Source organism: Cupressus sempervirens, chromosome 3 (assembly GCF_028749045.1).
Source record: "Cupressus sempervirens isolate cs-2001-9-10 chromosome 3, ASM2874904v1, whole genome shotgun sequence".
In the NCBI taxonomy this organism is placed as follows: Eukaryota; Viridiplantae; Streptophyta; class Pinopsida; order Cupressales; family Cupressaceae; genus Cupressus; species Cupressus sempervirens.
In genome coordinates, this window is record NC_143120.1 from 965,283,922 (window position 1) to 965,303,047 (window position 19,126).

The 19,126-nt window shown below is 35.5% G+C and overlaps 1 protein-coding gene across 1 annotated transcript in view; it reads right to left on the reverse strand.

Annotated features, from left to right (window-relative positions):
• LOC149569943 (uncharacterized) overlaps positions 1-18,827 on the reverse strand; it is a 112,191-nt gene extending 93,364 nt beyond the window's left edge. Inside the window, exons 1-2 of the mRNA XM_089822619.1 lie at positions 18,687-18,827; positions 18,495-18,582 (exon numbers count right to left, since the gene is read on the reverse strand). Coding sequence (XP_089678745.1) covers positions 18,495-18,582; positions 18,687-18,766 — 168 coding nt within the window. The 5' untranslated portion in view covers positions 18,767-18,827. The remainder of the gene's footprint in view (positions 1-18,494; positions 18,583-18,686) is intronic.
• Between the last annotated feature and the right edge of the window lie 299 nt (positions 18,828-19,126).

Here is a 19,126-nt window from a genome sequence, read left to right on the forward strand (position 1 = left end):
TTGATTATTTATCATAAATTCATAGAATTGAAAAGGCGGTAGCCATTATGATTATTTATGATTAATAAATGGTAATGGTATGATTTAACTGCAGAGAATTTCCTCGTAGGGAGCACATCAAAGGGGTGGAAGCATTGTCAGAGATGAATTGGGCGTGGAGGGGCACCACCATCACTGAGAAAATAGGTACAAGCCCTGAACCACCAAGGCTAAGGATAACGACTGGGCAAGCAAGAGTGTACATTGGACGAACATGAGTTAACTTGTTAAATTACATGTTATTTAATAGTAAAAGAGATTACTAAGCATGAATTGGAAATTGAGCGAGTTTGTACCTTTGTAATTGTGTTGTTGGTTGGAGCCTTCTAATGTATAATCATGTCTTATCATGTCGACATCACGATACCTACATATCTATACATGTACATGCATGTATATGTGTACATACGTAAACCAACTATATATATATATATAAAGACATACACATACTTGATATTTGGCGTATACGTAAGAAAAACATGGTTGGAGTTTACACATGTACGCGTATATGCATACATACATATATAGGTATCTATAGATACCATGATGCTATATACTAAGACATTATTATTTCTTTCGCCTTTAATTTGGGGTCTTGATTATTATTTTGTTTGCCTTGAGCGGCCCTCTATGTTTCTTTCTTCTTTCATCAGGCTTATTACTGGAAAGATAATAAGCCAAATATTTGAATCGATGGCTTCTATTTCTTTGGGCATTGGCTTTGTAATTCTCCACCACCCACTTCTTGATAACCAATGGAGCACACGAGAGTTATATACACTTTCTACTGCCTTTAGTTTTGGCTCTCGGAAATTCAGTTTCTAAAGTGTGGCTTATTTTGATTTCGTGACCTTGATGTATTTGTGTTCGAACTTTACTTGTAAGGGATGGAGATTCGTATCTACACTGAAGTAAATATTAACTGCTGGCAATATTGCTAAGGTCACCATCATGTATAATTATTGTCGTCTTGCATATTGTTGTTGTAAACAGAAATTGATACGAACCAACAAGTGTACAGAGATTTTATGTGGTATCTGTATGTCATGAAATATGTTTAATCAGTCCCCCTTATATGCTCTTAACTTGCGGGTAGTTGAAAAGATATATTTCCACAATGGTATGATTCTTTGATGCATACTGGCAGTAACCCAAAGGCCAAGGGCTTTTCGATTTTGAAAGAAAATAAGTTGTTCTTCTTTTTCTTTTGTTGGAGATTCTCAAGTGATATTACCAATACATCCCCACATCCTCATTGGTGAGGGACATCATTTTAATTGTTTTTCAAGCATTGTAAATGTGTAGCCTGTATGTTGCATGCAGAGATATTTTAATATAAGGCATAAGCTTTGGTTCTTTTATTTTTGATCTTGTATGATAACTGCATAGGGACGGATCATAGTTCCCATAACATGTTCTATATTATATTATGCATTGAGTAATCTTGTGAGAATTTGAAACCTATATTATGATACTCTGACTTACTCACTGGTATTTGTTGTATAACAGCTGTAGTAAGAATCAGAAAGGTATTCAAAGAAACCTTATGTTCAAGATCTCATTGTTATGACAGTCTCCTGTGATGCACCCAAGGCTAGAGAAGTCATTTGAATGGGCGAAGAGGAGGAGAGTCCTGCAAGGAAGAACAAACTATGATCAAATTCTCAAATTGCAATAACATCTAAAAAAGTAATTACTAAAACATCCAAGACAGCTCATGATGGTCCAAGTATACTCAGTTGGTAGAATTAAATACCAGGATGCTCAGTGGTTGGTTAAGTTGCTCCATATTTATTTCTGAGTAGGGAGGGCCTTTCTAAATAGAGAAAGTGTGGGGATAAGTTTAAGGTCCATGGTTGGATGGTTAAGCCCCTGACAATGTTTCCCCTTTCCACAAGATGTCGGGACGTGCATCAAACAAAGATAAGTTAAGCATTCAAACATTTATTGGTAATAGGTAATTTATTTTATGATGTTTATTCAAGTAGAAGATAAGATGGATTGAGTTATTTCATCATTTTCAGAGATTCCTTTAAATGAAAGCAACTCTTATCGTCAATGTAATTGGCAACCAATTAGATTAGTTGATCTTCCAACTTAACATGAAATATATCTATATGCAGGAGATCGGTTTATCTGATGGATTCATATTTCAGTCTTCTATTTATTCGAATAATAAATATGAGTGTATTTTCCTAACTGAATGTTATTGCCCTAACTGATACAACGATATGTGATGCCCTAAATGATCCAAATGTAATTGATGCCCTAATTGATACGGTGGTATGTGATGCCCTAAATGATCCAATGGTAATAGATGCCCTAATTGATACAGTAGTATGTGATGCCCTAAATGATCCAATGGTAATTGATGCCCTAATTGATATAGTGGTATTTGATGCCCTAGATGATATATATATTGATATTTGTCATTACAATAAAGTAGTATAGCTATTTGTTCCTTAAGAGGTATTTTATGGACTAACTTGGGTTTTGCAGAAGCATCCTTATACGGTTTTTGGTTTTGAATTTTACGGTATGTAGATTTTAATTTCCTTGGTAAATTCATTGATGGTATCCTCAATTGTTAGTTATAAGATTTCATTTAAGTGATTGTAACCGTTAATCTCATTCACATGAACATAACTGATATAACTGTCTTCCTATGATTATGAAGTAATAGCCGTATTTCTTTGAAATGTTAGTTGTTAGTTAAGACCCAGGAAAAGTGGTTGTTACAATAAACCCCACCAAACTGATCTATCAGTTACAAGATAGGATGGAGAAGTGTACCAACAGCAGATCTGTCTGGGAGGAGTATCTTTGCATGAGACCAAATCTTCCATAAGGTACAGAAAATGTTAGAGCCAAATATTTTAACTTTAAAATCCCCCAACAGCATATCACAAAATGAGATATTCTTCTAGTGTGTACCTTTATATATAGAAGAGCATTGGATATTATTTCTAATTAGAACTTTCCAAGGTGAATTGCCATAAATGGCCTTTAAATACATTTTGAAGCAAGAACAATAGCATGGTTTTTGATGTCCTTCAATCCAAGCCCCACCATATGTTTGGGTTTGCAACACCAGCTCTAGTTCACACAATGTATTTTTTTATTACCCATCCCATTAGACCATAAAAAGTCTCTCAATAGCTTTTCTATCTTATCCATCTGGTAGTTAGCTAGCAGCCAAGTAGAAGCAAAGTATAAATGATGAGAAGACAACACTTTCTGAACAACTTGAATCCTACCAGCAAGAGAAAGATGATGAGTTTGCCATTTAATATGTTTCCCCTGAATCTTATCAAATAGCCACTGCAACATGTCTTTAGTAGAGGGGTCAATAGCAAAAGGAATACAAGATACTTAACAATAGTCTTAGGGCCTTTCCATTGCCAGCCCAATGAGTGAATCTAATCAGGGGGGCACTTAGACCAATCCAAAACAGAAGATTTATGAGGGGCAACCTTAGCACCTGAGGCTAGAGAAAGAATGCAAGTCTATCCATATCATTGCAGAAATTATCCTCCTCTAGTTCTAAAAACAGAGCAGTATCATCAGCAAATAAGGAGTTAACAAGTACATCTTCATTAAGAAGGAGAAGCCCTTTAACAGGAGGGCCAAGAGAGGAGTCCCTGAGGATATAGTGCAAGGCATCAATAGTTACCACAAAGAGGGAGGGAGCAACAGGACAACCCTGTCTAATTGACCTTTGAAGAGGGATGGGATCAATAAGATCACATCTATGACTGTAGAAGAGTCTCTAAACAACACCTTGATCCAATTGCAGAAGAAATCAGGAAAACCAAATGCTTTAAGCATTCCAAAAACAAGTGGCCACTCTATTCTATCATATGCTTTTTCAAAGTCAAGGAGGAGCATTGCCACATTCTGATTACTCTTGTTAGCCCAGTGCATTATTTCCCAACTTGTATCAAGTTCTCCAAGAAATACCTTCCCCTAGTAAATCTTGTTTGTGTAACTGAGATAAACCTATCAAGCATAGATTTAATTCTTCTAGCCAACAGTTTGGCAATGACCTTGTATGAAATTTTCAGCAATGTAATTGGTCTCCAATTCTTAACTTGAGATTTATTACCTATTTTAGAGATCAATTTTATCATTCCTTTATTAATAGTCTCACCTAGAGAGTAGTTGTAGAATCTTCAGAAATTGCTAGGAGATCACTAGAGATCCATTCTATATTAGATTTGTAGAATTCAGCAGGAAGTCCATCAATACCGGGGGATTTGTTATTAGCTAGAGAGTTAATTGCCCATTTAATTTCTTCCAACAGGATAGGTTTGTTTAGTTATTAGCTAGAGAGTTAATTGCCCTATTAAGAAAACTCTACGGTAGTATGGTAGAGCGGAGAATCAGCGAATGGGCAGAAAAAGAAGGGAAAAGAGCTATGGGACAGGCAGGTTTCAAACCAAAACATTCTACTATTGATCACTCCATTACCCTAAAGTTCCTCATCGAAAAAGCGTGGGATAAACAGGGGGAAGAAGCTTTTTGCTCCTTTGTTGACTTTAAGAAAGCTTTTGACACAGTCCCTAGGGATAAGTTATGGAATAGGATGGAAGAATTGGAGGTCCCAACAAAATATAGAGCTGCTGTTTATAAACTTTATGAATAGGTTAAAGAAAAAATCAAAACCAAAGTGGGTGTGTGGGAATGTTTTGGCAGTGACATAGGGGTCAAACAAGGGTGCCCGCTGTCTCCTACCTTGTTTGGCCTCTATATTGACAAGTTAGAGGAATGGATAAACAAAGCCAATGTAGAGGGAATTCAGCTGGCTGAATATGTGATCAGATTGCTTTTGTATGCTGATGACCTCATTCTCATTGCTAAACAGCACGGGGGTTGAGGGAACATTTGAAGAACTTAGAAACCTTTTGCACGGAAGTAGGGATGGAGGTCAACATTTCTAAGACCAAGGTTATGGTTTTTTCCTTGAGGAAGAGAAAACAACGATGCACTTTCATATTTAATGACAAAGCGTTAGAAATTGTACAAGAATACAAGTATTTGGGGATAGATATCCATTACCAGCTCAGTTGGGAAACATGCAGAACAAAAAGGATATAGGGAGGATGGAAGGCTTCTTATCTTCTTCAAAACAGGTGCAGGATAGTAGAGTTATGGGATTGGAAGACTAAGAAAACCCTCTTTGGGTTGCTAGTGATACTAGTTATTTTATACAACAGCGAGGTATGGGGGAGCAGCGTATCAAACCATAAATAGCAACAACTTGAAAGAATTCAGAAACACTTCATCACAACTAATCTCAAAATCAAATCCACAATTCCATACGAGATTAGTTTAGCAAAGTTGGGCATATTCCCGATGGAGGCCTCGAAAATTGTTAGATTGTTGAGCTATCTAAAAAAAGTGAGCAAAATGGATGCACAACGCTGGCCTAGTAGGGTGGTTGATGGAGAACTGGCTCATCGGAAGAAGACATGGAAGAAAAAAAAACTATAAATGGTTCAAAAAGTGGAACATTGTCTACCAAGAGTGCTCGGAAAACAATTCTGAAATAAAAAAATGGGTGGTAGGAAAAATCAGATCTGTCATGTGGGCAAACTAGTTAGGTAGTAAAAAGCCTATTATGTCGAAGAATTTAATCCCACATGCGAACATGACGACAAAGAATATTTAGGAGCCGAGATCAAAGGAAAGGCAAAAATCCTAATCGCTCAATTGAGATCTGGTTCCCACCGTTTGAGATGTGAAACTGGTAGATGGAAGGTCCCTAAGGAAGAGTGGGAGGATAGAATTTGTTGATTTTGCAACAAGGGTGTGGTGGAAATAGAGTGGCACTATCTGAAGGATTGTATAGCATAGGAAGACATTCGTAGCCAACACAAAAAAATGTTAAAAGTGAACAACATAAAAGACCTTTTCGAAGGACCAAGACTCCTCAAGGGGGCCATTTTACTTATGCAGATTCACAACAAAAGAGATAGGCTGGAGAAATCACATCAGACTGAGTAGGAGTTTTCGTGGGTCCCTTAGGCTCGTGGCCTCACGGATGTCATTAAAAATCTTTCATTCATTCATTCATTCATTGGAAACATTTTTAGGAATCAAAATGGAGACATTTATCAAGAGCCACATGGTTCTCAAGACCGATTTCAGAGGAGAAAAGCTGAGAGTAATAGTTGAAGAAGGCTTCCTTTACAGATTCTGCAGTCGAAGTGTATTCATCATTAGTTTAAATAGTTTCAATAAGCTCTCTCTTATTTTTAGCTTTGATGATGTTATAAAATGCTTGGATCCCTAATCACCTTCATGAATCCAAATCAATTTCGATCTAGTTCTCTGATCTTGGATCTTATAGTTTTGTATCTTCCTCAAAGAGTTTTTTGCTTTTATCAAATCAGCCTCTAACTCTAAGTCATCAATTCTAACTTGGAGCTCCTTTTCAATTCTATTAAGGTTGGCTTGGGCCCAAGTCTCTTCTACATTCATATCCACACTCCTTTTTTTACCACAACAAGACCCTCCCAAGTTTATCTTGGTTGGAGATTTTGGTTACTCAAATAAGTATGTTACCTACTAAATAGAATTAACTGTATCTTGATCCTTAAGAAGAGACAAAATCAATTTAAAAGGTCTACACATAGACTTTTTGGAAACAACGTCATCACTTTGAAAACAAATCTTACTAGATATAGGAGAATGATATGACATTGAGGCAGAAGTAACAGATCTAGGTGAGTGACCAGGATCCGAATGGAAGGAGAAAGAGGTGGGCTCAACATAAATTATATCAAGCCTACAATATACTCTCTAAGATCCTTTTTGGTTACTATAGAAGGTAAACCAAATGTCTGAAAATCAGCTTTCCTTTTTTCTAGAGGGTCTAAAACGATAAGTCTCCTTTTGAATTTGTTCCAAAAGAACAATTCATTTCCTTTCCAATTAAAAGTATTGCCTCCCACTTTGCCCTCCCTGTATTCAACCATATTAAAGTTACCAATAAAAATCCTATGTATATTGGGAAGATTAGATGTGGTCCATTTGCAAGAGGATGCTCTATCTCTAGAGTCATTTGCTGCATAAAAGATACAAACTGCAAAAGTCCATTCTTGATAACAACAATCCAAAGAGCCATGTGACAAAATGAGACTCCCCCATTGACAATAAAGTCAGCCCAATCAGGTTCAACTAGAATAGCCACCCCACCTCTAACTCTTTTATGGTTAGGGTAGAAGGTTGTAGCTTGATCCCAAAGCAATTTCATAATTGAGTGGTCCTGGAATCCAACAGCTTTAATCTCTTGAAGACGTATGAAATCTTTTTGCCTAACTTTATTACACCACCTCTGAACTATGTACTTTCTATCTGCCATCTCCTAACCTCTAACATTCCAACTATGGATATTAATCATTGGTTATTATTTTGGGGGGTGCTTGCCACTATTGTATAATCTGTTAAAATAGTCAGGGATGTCTCCCTGCTTACTATTAAGACAAGTAGATTTAGTTAAATTCCGACTGTCATTACCTTTCTTCTATGAAAGGAGTTTCTTTATCTTGCTCAGGAGAAATGCCCATCCCTCCAGGCTTAGACCCATCCAAAGCTATACTCTTCACAGCCAGAATTCCACATTTAGATCTTTTATTTCAACCCAGTTGGAAGAAGCCCTAGTAGAGACTTCTTCAACATTTCTAGGAGACCATAGAAAGGCTCAAAAGAGAGACTTTCCAACATTCCAAAAAAAATTATTTAGAACTCTTTCCTGCATATTATGGGTTTTAACAAAGAGCACAAAAATCCCTTTCTGAATCATTCTACAAAACTTGACATGAATTCCAAGCTTTTTACCCCATACATTAGCAATCTAGTCATCAAAACATCTGCGAGAAGGCAAAAACTCTTTATCCAAACAAGTAAAAAAAATAGCTATATTCTTTAACCGAGATTGCTCTGCCCTAATGGCTCTTACCATGTCCTCATTTGGTGAGAGGGAAAGGGTCTTCAGCTCATTGGATGAAGACTTACCTTTCTCCCCTCCTCCACTGTCACCAGTTGTGGTATGTCCTCCACTTCCATGTCTAGGTTCATCAGTTGGGGATCCGACTATTTGGCTTCCATCTTCAAAATCCTAACAAATTCCTTGAAAAACGAATAGAAGGCGGGCAAGAGGTTGTTAATTCCTCAGTAACAATGGTCTTATAAGAGGGTTTATCATTCAAATTCGTGGATTGGGTCTGAGGTATGCCTTGAGTATTATCACTGCTCATATTCTTAAAATCCTCCATCATCATAGGAATTGGCTCATCTCCTCCTCCTTTCTCATTAATAATTGCAACTGAGGCCATTACATCTCCCACGAGCGATCTAGAGTGGGGAGATAATGACAAGACGAGGGTTTGAGTATACGCAGAAAACACGAACACACACAAAGGAGAACATGGGGAAAGATATTGCAATAAACACAAACACCACAATAAAAATCAAAGCAAAAAAGACCACAAAATAGTAGACAAATCAAAGAAAGGACAAGGTGCTAGCTTAGCCAATACGAAAGTTGAGGCAATTAGGTGTCCGAACACCACACCAATTGCAGAGCTTTGTTCAGTTCTCCTTCTACAAAGAAGAAATGTTTTTTCATAAAGGAAGAGATGGTATATTTGAGATTTGTGATTTCAACTTAAGGTTTGAAGATGGATCCTAAGAAGGTTAAAGCAATTGTGGAATAGCCTACATCGGAGAGTGTTAGAGAAGTTAGATCATTTCATGGATTGGCTAGCTTTTACTTGAAGTTTATCAAGAATTTCAGTTTGGTTTGTCACCCTATGACAAAGACTATGAGAGGTGATCAGAAGGATTTCAAATGGACACATGGAGCAAATTAGAGTTTTCAGTTTTTGAAATAGAAAGTTCTTAAATAAGCAGTATTGGCTTTACCTGATTTCGGTACGGTATTTCAAGTGGATTGTGATGCAAGTGGGAATACAATTGGAGTTGTATTAATTCAAGAAGGTAGATCTGTTGCTTTTTACAATGAAAAGTTGAATGTTGCCAAGAGGAAATATTCAGCCTATGATCAAGAGTTCTATGCCATAATTCAAGCTTTGAAGAAGTGGAGACATTACTTGTTGCTTAAGGAGTTTGTGTTGTATATTGATCATAAAGCATTGCAGTAATTGAGTAGTCAAGGGAAGCTATATCAAAGACACATCAAATGTATTAAGTTCTTACAAAATTATGCTTCTATGTTGAAGCATCAGAGTGGACAATCAAACAAAGTAGCTAATACATTGAATAGAAGAAGGAATTTGCTAACAGAAATGAGAATAGAAGTGCTTGGATTTGATGAATTAAAGACCTTATATGAGGCAGATCCTGATTTTGCATAAGCATGGAAGGCTTGTAAGGAAGCGGTTGCAATTGACCGAAGCAAGTGGCTGGATTATTTAATTCAGGAAGATATGTTGTTCAAAGGATTTCAGTTATGCATACCTAGAGGATCAATGATGGATAATTTGACTAAGGAGAAACATAGTGGAGGACTTGCAGGAACATTTTGGTAAGACAGAAAGTTTGGTAAGTGAGGTATTATTGGCCACAAATTTATAAAGATATTAGGAAACTTGTTCAAAGTTACTGAATTTTTCAACTTGCTAAGGGTAGTAATCAGAATGTAGGTTTGTATACACCTTTGAATGTACCGAGTAGACCTTGGGAGGATATTGGCATGAATTTTGTTTCTGGATTATCAAAGACACAAAGAGGTAATGATTCTATATTTTTGGTACTGAATTGATTTTCTAAAATGTTGCATTTCATTCCATGTGAATACATCAGAAGGCGATTGTAAGATTGCATGGATTACTCTGGAGTATAGTTTCAAACAAGGATAGTAACTTTGTAGTGTATTTATTTCTATTGGACACTTTGGAGGAAGTTGAATACTGATTTGTAGTTTGGTTCTACTTTTTATCCACAAATTGATGGACAACAAAGGTTGTGAACAAGAGTTTAAGGAAATTTATTGAGCAGCTTGGTTGGAAACAAGACTGGTAACTGGATTTGGTTCTAGCACAAGCAGAGTTTGCATAGAATAGTTCAGTGAATAAGAGCACACGAAAAACAGCATTTGAAGTAGTTATTGGCATGAGTCCTAAAGAAATTTCAGAATTAAGACATTTAAGTCTAAAGGACAAAAGGAGTACTGAAGCAAAGGGATTTGCAGACCTTATGTAGTCATTACATGAGGAGGTTAAGCATCATTTGGAAAGTATGAATCAAACATATAAGAAGGTTGATGCTACTAGCAGACATAAGGATTTTTCAGTAGGAGATGAAGATATGGTTCAAACTTCAAATGAAGAAAGAAAGATTTCCATTTAGGACTTACAACAAATTGAAGAGGAAGAAGTTTGGACCTTGTAAAACCTTCAAGAATTTTGATTCCGAAAATGCTTATGAAGTAGAGTTACCTAAGGATACGAAAATTTCACCTATATTCAACATTGCAGATTTGTTTGAGTATCATAAAGCTGATTAGATTATGGATGATGATTCAAATGTGAAGCAACAGTATCCTAAGAAACAGATGGACAAGATAGAGAAAATCTTAAGCAGTAGAAATGGAAGGAGTACGAAAGGTTTAAGAGTCTATAGAGTATCTGATCAAGTGGAAAAACAGACCAGTTAAAGATTCTTCATGGATTTCTCAAGCTGAGTTGGATAATTTTGATTCTTCTCAAACAGCAAAGTGAGAGACTCACTTTCTTATCAACCCTGGGTGTCTAATGCAGGGGCATCTTGGGTTTGGAGCAATCTTGCATCAACCAAAATAATTATGTTTCCAGTTTGTGCCAATTTCCCATTTTGTATGGTATGAGAGATCAATCCAGCAATTCTTCTTATCGTCGAGTTAGCATTTGCAATGATCGGAGTGTGTTCTGGACCTATCTTTGATCTTGTTCCTAGGTTCGCAGCTTATTCGGGTCTATGGTGCTCGAGTTATGATTTGTTCTCTGAGTGTGTTCTTATCTGTTCTTGGAATTGATCATAGAATTTGGATTTACGATGGAGATCTATGGCTTACAATCTTTGGTGGCGCATATACTTAATAGTCAGTATTGTATTCTATTAGATTAGATTATGTTAGTTCAGCTTAGTTAGAATGTTTCTATTTTCTTGCTTTTAGTTAGTCAATAGTCTATTTTAGAAAATTTGGCATTGTAATTGCTTATAAATGATTCCTCATTTCTCAATAATAATCATGCAATTACCTATCTCATTTTGTTTCACAATAGAAGGACTCATGATGATCCCCCGAGGACTACTAATCACAATGTATAATGAATTTTTCCCCTTGTGCAAGAGAAAGAAGAGACTATGCAACCCTCAATAATATGATGCTCAAATGCTCCATGTGTTAATCTGCTGGAAAGAACCTCTAGATGCCTTTTATAAAGTGCATCAAAAAAAACCTCTTTAGAAGCATTTGACAATTTATTAATTTAATTGACAACATGAAAGAAACACACTGGAGTGATCAAGTCCAATCAATATTATACCGTGAGAAAAGATATTTTCTGACTTGGCCTTGTTTGATAGAGGAGAGTTAATGAGCCTAAATGGTTGGGGAGTCATTAATGGCAATATGGCATTGAGGAAGCTTGACAGATGCTTTAATGTGTTGAGGGAAAAACCTCCAATTTTGCTTCTCAATGGCGGCTTGAAGCATTGAATAAGAGCGTTGCTAGCATCAAAGGAGCTGAATATGAGTAAAACCCTCAAGTTGATTCCAAGAAGTGGAAGGTGTAAGAGGCAGTTGTGGCTGCATGGATACCAAACAATTTATAAATATTAAAAAGAGACGCTACAATTATATGTTTGTTGCTCACCAAAAAAGGGATAAGGCTTGCATGCTTCCTTCACCACAGATGATACCATGGGGAGACACAGAAGAATGTGCAGAATATCCAAACTATAGATGTTACTGAGTGAGAAGTTGCAGCCCTGCCTATTATTGATTCTGCTAAACTAATTAAATTTTCCTGTGATTGAAAAAAACTTTGGACATTCATCAACACGTAGCATTCAGTACTGCTTCTTTCTCCATCATGCTTACTAGCTGGATGAAAAAGTGAGAGTTGATCAATGTCAATGAGATGAGTAGAAATAATAAATGCAAATAAGCAGCAAAGACCAGGGCCTGCCACCCCATAAATTGGACAATATTCCTGACAAAAAGAAAGAATTACTAATTGCAGACCATGATGGAACTGTAGAACAATGCATCCCTGCAAAACAAGATAATCAAATGCCTCTGAAAGGAGCAGAAACAGAGCATTGAATTCCTTGACTGAAATTTGCCCGGTAATAGAACAACAACAATCTGGAGGCAACTGATAAACAAAGGTGGAGATAGTCTTAGAGTATAAGGGGCATGCGGATAGTGGCATGATTTTAGGCACAAACAAGCCTACAAGAAATGTTACGTCCCAATTTTTGACCTAATTTGAAATATAGCCATTGAGGTTCACATGAAGTCAGTTGGCAGTTTAATTTGTTATAATATTGCAAATGGTAAGATGGTTAGTCGTTATAATTTCAAATGAAGATAACAAGCTAGTTGATCATTTATCACGAATACATGAAATTGAGAAGATGGTTAACTATTATGATTAATTACGATTAAATAATTTATTATGATAATATAATTTAATTGTAGGGAATTTCTTTGCTAGAAACACGTCAAAGAGGTGGAAGCATTGTCAAAAAAGAATTAGGCACAGGAGCATCACCACCATTAGGCAGATGGGTTGAGTACCTAGCGACTTGAAACAAAATACATCTATACGACCCGCAAGAGCTATTTAAATAAATAAATTGAGAAACATAAAATAATTGAGTTAAATTATAAAACGTACCCCAAAGGATTTAATATGATCTTTCACCTTATTATTATAATAGATATATGTATATATGTGCATAAAAATATAAAAATAGTATGGCGCCATTTTATTATAATAATTTAATATAGTGATGTCACCCTGTTAATATATTTACATGTACATATACAATATAAAAATTATAATAATATTCAAATATATTAACATTCAAAATATTATTATATTCAAATTATAATCTTCCAACTCTATTCTTTCCATTTTAATATTTTTGCTTTTAATCGATTAACATTTGGCATGTTAAATCGAATTTATGTTTTAGAAATTCGAATGGTCATATTTGAAACCAGTAGAAGCCGAGGAGTCTCAGCTAAGTCTTTAAGGAGTCGTGGATCGACCAAGGCAAACATCATTCTCTCCTTGTTTGATACGTTTCTCTTCTAAGCCGTGATAATCATTCTGAGCCATGATACTCATTCCTAGCCAAGCCATTTTAAATCTATTGATCAATCGGTAAAACACTGATCTATTCCTTATTCCACCAAGAGACCAAGCTAGCGGGTGAAAAGAATTGCCCTACAGGAGTTCTAGCCAAGGACAGGAGGAGCCACATCCCGACTGACTTCAGGCCAAACTCAGGTAATGATTTTTGTGCATTGCATTTCCATACAATTCCTTTCTTTCATGAATATAAGACTGATTGCAGTCGGCTTTTACAATGTTAGGTGTATGAATTGTAAAACATATGTATTTGATTTTCCTTCCTTTCTGGAGTAAAGGTCTGACTGCAACCGGACATAAATTGCTAGGACTATGAATGAAACATTTCATGCAATTGAATATCATAAGTCTTCCTTCTTTAAATACCAGACCGAATGCAACCAACATACTTATACCTTGTTGATGGTCTTATGCAATTCATTGAATCATTGAGATCTTTTAGTTTTATCTCTGTAAAATCGTAACTTCATTATGAAATTGAATTGTAGCTATAATAAGTATTGAAATCAATATCAATAAACATGTTGTTATAATCTCCAAAACAAAGAACAAAATACTCATGGATTCTGATCACCGAGGAATTCACCGACAAGACATCATGAAATGGTGAAGAGGTGTATAAAATAATATCAGAATGCTCATAATCTTACAAACACCGAGGAATTCACCAGCAAAGCAGCCATGGAATGGTGAAGAGGTGTAAATTGTAACAAAATGATCATAAACTTTCAAGCACCTAGGATTCATCGGCATAGAAGCCATAGAATGGTGAAAAGGTGGAATTAATCTGCAAGAATGCAAAAGAGAAATCAGATATGATTAAGTTAATTATTTAAACAATAAATTATGCAATCCTTAAGAATATCCTTTTCAAATCATAAATTGTGATAAGCTAGAACATATATGTTATTCATGAATGTGTTGGAAATCAATAGGCAAAGCCGATTGCTCTGAGATTTGAACACCTAGGATTCACCGGTTGTATAGCCATGGAAAGGGTGACGAGGTTAGATGGAGTCTGCAATGACTTAGAAAATAAAAGTCAGATATGATACATTAAATCTAAAATAATATCATTTAATAGCTCATGCATGATCCCATTAATGTAACCCCTGTTGTCAAGTCTAGTGGTGTGGTTAGATACCAGGATGCTCAGTAGATGACAAATGATCCAAGTCCAATTCCAAGTAAGGAGGACCTTTCTCGTTGGAGATTGTGTGGGGAATAAGTTAACGTCCGAGGTTGGGTGGTAAAGCCCCTGACAATTTTTCACCTCTCCCCAAGTTGTCAGACGTACAACAGAAAAAGATAAGCTATACATTCAATTGTTGTTAGAAACAAGTAGTTTTACTTTTATGAAGTATATACAAGAAGAAGGTAAGATTAATTGAGTTATATCATCATTGCAATTATTCTACACTTAGTTGTGAGAGATAGATTATCTGATGTATTGTTATTTCAGTGTTTCATTTACATGAATATTGAATAAAAGCATATCTTCTAATCTTATGTTATTGCCACAGTTAAGCAATCAGAAGGAAAGAAATGATTCAGTGGCATTTGAAACCCTAAATGATTCAGTGGTATCTGAAGCCCTAAATGATTCAGTGATATCCGAAACCCTAATTAATTCAGTGGTATCGGAAGCCCTAAGTGATATAGTGGTATCTAAAGCCCTAAATGATCCAATGGTAATCAATGCCCTAATTGATACAGTGGTTGTGATGCCCTAACTTTATCTAGTGGTAATTAATAGTAATCGTCATTTGATTTTGATATAGCGATTTTTCTGGACTAATCTGAGTGATTAAAGAAACATTCTTACAATGATTTATCGGTTCAAATTTCATGGTATGTGAATTTTAATTTCTATAGTAAGTTCATTCTCAGTGTTTTTAGTTTTTAGTTAAGAAATTTTGTCTAACTGATTTTAACGGTAAATCTCATTCACATGAACATGACTGATATAACTGTCTTCCTATGAAATTGAAGTAATAATTGTATTTCTTTGGGTATGTTAGTTGTTAATTTAGACCTGGAAATCGAGATGTTACAAAAAACCTCTAAGATTACAATTTAACCTACAAGACAACAAAGAAGACCTTGACAGGGCCAATTAAGGCCAAAATTGGCAAGGATGTTGGTGTTATTGTTGTGGTGACTTCAATTTTCTTCACACTAGTGCCTTCTAGCACACCAAGAGCAGAAGCCCTAAAAATCTCTCAAAAATAGCAGAAAGTACCAACAAATCCTGCGATATAATCATAAATCCCTCTGAATAGACAGGAATCCCTACAAATGTAGATCTTTATTTAAAAGGACAAAATGGGTTGAGATCAATTTGGTCATCTGCTTTAAAAAATATATTTTTCACCCAAAAATCCATACAATATGAAATTTTTGTACGGTTTATAGCAGTTGACTAGAGGGTACAAAAGGAAAAACTTGAATTACTATTCCAAAGGTGTTTTGCGTTTCTCAAACCTTCCAGACTCAATTGTGACAATGATTTGACTCCATGGCACTCCACTAGTAGAGATTTGTGCATAATCACTAAATATAAGAAGGAACATGCAAGCATTGTTCAGATACCATATTGTTATTAACTTCCTGCAGGCCCGGGATTATCCATAATGGCACCATTGAAACTCACTTTGACTATATTGTTTGTGGAAGGAGACCACCAAATCCCAAAGTAGTTAACCTCAATTTTTCTTTGCAGACTACCTTTCCTATTACCAGGAGAACTGATGTTGTTTAAAAAGTTAAACATATATAAATTTTATTAATATGTTGTTTATATCCTGCCCAAGCTTCTATTTGTCCATATATCCTCATTTGATCTGCATTTTTATCACTTTAATATGTTGTGTAACATTGCTCTATCTATGTAGATCATTTAGAAAGCAGGCCTTGAGTATTTTAATTTAAACATAATGCAACAGATCTGCAAGTTGGTTTTATAGAAATGTATTGGATTTGGAGAAGAGCAAAAGAGCATCTGCACATAATATATAACCGTACATTTAGTAAATTTTATGGTACTAAGAGTGCAGGGCTACACTTACTATTCTCTTGTAAATGCATATATAACTGATGAAAAACAAAATTAATATATCTCTTCTACTAGAATATACAGTAATTTGGTTCTCATTTTGAGGCACCACCAACTATTCAAATTTTAGTAGTTTTAAACATTTAATTGGCAGCGTCGGTATTTCTCAGTTTAGAACCATGACGTAACATGCAATAAGCTAAATAAAGAAAACGTCAGTATATCATGCAAATGGCAAATAATCATTGCAATTTTTGTTTCATGCAGTTGTTCTTCTTGTTTCCTCCGTTACTTTTAGCAGTGGTTACCTTTTTTATAAATCATGCTTTCGGATAATGTAAATTTTAGAATGATTATAAATTTTCATTCTAGGCAGCTTTGTTTTTCTTTTGTCTTTTCTGCAAGTCTTGCTTTTATTTGCAAGCTAGATCTATCTTGTGTTGTGAAGCTATAGAAGCAAAATTCACATGGTATAAGAACACGGGAGCTAGAAGGAATGTAAACAATTATTTGCAGGTACTGAAGATTTGAGTTGTTTTAGAACAGAATATCCATTGCATTAAGAGACCAGGGTTTGTGATTTTGTACATTTATGGAGATTATCTCGAGGAGTGAATCGTGTATATTGTAGATGTAAATATTGCGGGAGCAATCAACATGGGCATGGATTGTGTCCCAATTTCTCACGTGATGCTCTTCAACTCTTGTTTGTGAGTGCATCAAGATCTCAAGTTGCTCCTTCTCCATCTACAAAGACAATTGATTGAGACTCTAGTTCCTGTTAAGTGGAATAATCATCTCTTTCTCTTCTTTATTGGGACCCATTTCTACCAAACATTACATTGTTGTTTGTAGAATCCCACATTGTCGACTTGGAGACGCTATTGAAGATCTTCTTATCTTCTTCTGTAACAGCTCCGATGGAGTTGTTCATCCTCTCCTAATGTTAAGGGTGCATCTTGAAACCCTGTTGTTCTCTCTTTGCCTATATTTGCTTATATCGTGGCAGTACCAGATCTCATTTGTCCAGCAATCACCATACATCCATAGTCATTGTTTCTAAATCTTCTGTGGTACCTGATCTATCTTATCAGCATTCCTCACACTTTGACAGTGTCTTAGAGACATTCAACCAGCATTTGGAGGGGTCTTCTTTTTCTTTGAAGCTTGTTGAAAATTAATTTCCATTGGTTCCTTAATTGTTACCTTCTGTGGTTATTGAGTTAATTGTTACCTTCTGTGGCTATTGAGTCTGCACCTGATTGATTTGTGGCATCTTCACCATCCAAGGGCTTGGCAACACATGAATGGCTTCCAAATACATAGTCATATATTTGGATTCAACTTTCTACCAATTCCTATGCAAAATGGGAAGCATTTCTGCATTTGTACTGTGTTTATCTCCTTTCCAAGGGGAGACGTCTTGTTTGTAGGAATTGGACTATATTTTATCTTGAAGCACTCGCCATTTCTGCATGTCACTACACATTGTGGGTGAATACTTGGTCTTTCCATGCCACTTCTTTTCAATTTTCATTTTTTACAAAACCTTCGAGTGAAGCTGTGATATTGTAGCTGCCATGCAAAGTTGGTGTAAATTTTGAGGGATTTTTCTGGTTCTCACTGGATTTTTCTCTTTCCTCATTTGTTTCTTTAATTAGACTTAAGGGGGGTTGCCAGTAATATTTTTCTCTGTTAATACGGATGACCTGATATGCAATAAGATAAATAAAGCAAACATCAATTAATCATGCAAACGGCAAGTAATCACCGCAATTTTTGTTGCATGCAGTTCTTCGTATCGTTTCCTTGTTATTTTCTGAGTCCTTGCCTTTTCTATAAATCGTGCTTTCGCATAATGTAAACTTTACAGTGATTAATTGAATTTTCATTCTGGGCAGTTCTGTTTTCTACAAATTTTACTTTTATTTTCTAGCTAGATCTATCATGTGTTGTGCATCTATTTTAGATCAATAATATTCAAAGTTCACACAGCTCCTCAAACCTACCTTTGCAAGCTTATTAAGGATGCGCTCGAGGAAGAGAGGAAGACGATCAATGGGTACCGCATTTGCTAATTGAATAGCATTTCTAAAGCTGAAACCATCAAAGAACTAATTATCAATGTGCTCGAGTTGTTCAATTAACAACGCAAAGAGTGAAGATAAAGTACAGAGAAAAATAAATAAATAAAATAATACCTTGAGCTACTCGGCAAAAGGGTCATCTGGCTGTCTTCTTTTTCCTCCATTACAAATGACTGGCGCCGTGACTCGAACATTGTACAGTTGAACAAAAGACCGGGGTAAGGTAGTGAACCTTGTACGGTAATGTTTTCCCCTCTCAATGTGTAAAGTCTTCTCAATAAATGTAATAAAATTTTAAAGTTTTAAAATAGATTTATATTTTTTTTTTTAAACTAAATTTTTATCATTAATTTTGTTGTTTTGATTCCTCCGTCTTAATTCTATGAAGAATTTTATTATTTTTTAATTTGAAAATAAAAAATAGCAATTAATAATAAAATTTCTAGAAGTTTCTCTTAAATTTTCCTCGTTTTTAGAAGTCTCCACCAAAGTCTAGAACCAGTTTTTTCCAACTTTTAGAGTTGTGATTCAACTCAAATGCATTAGACATGACA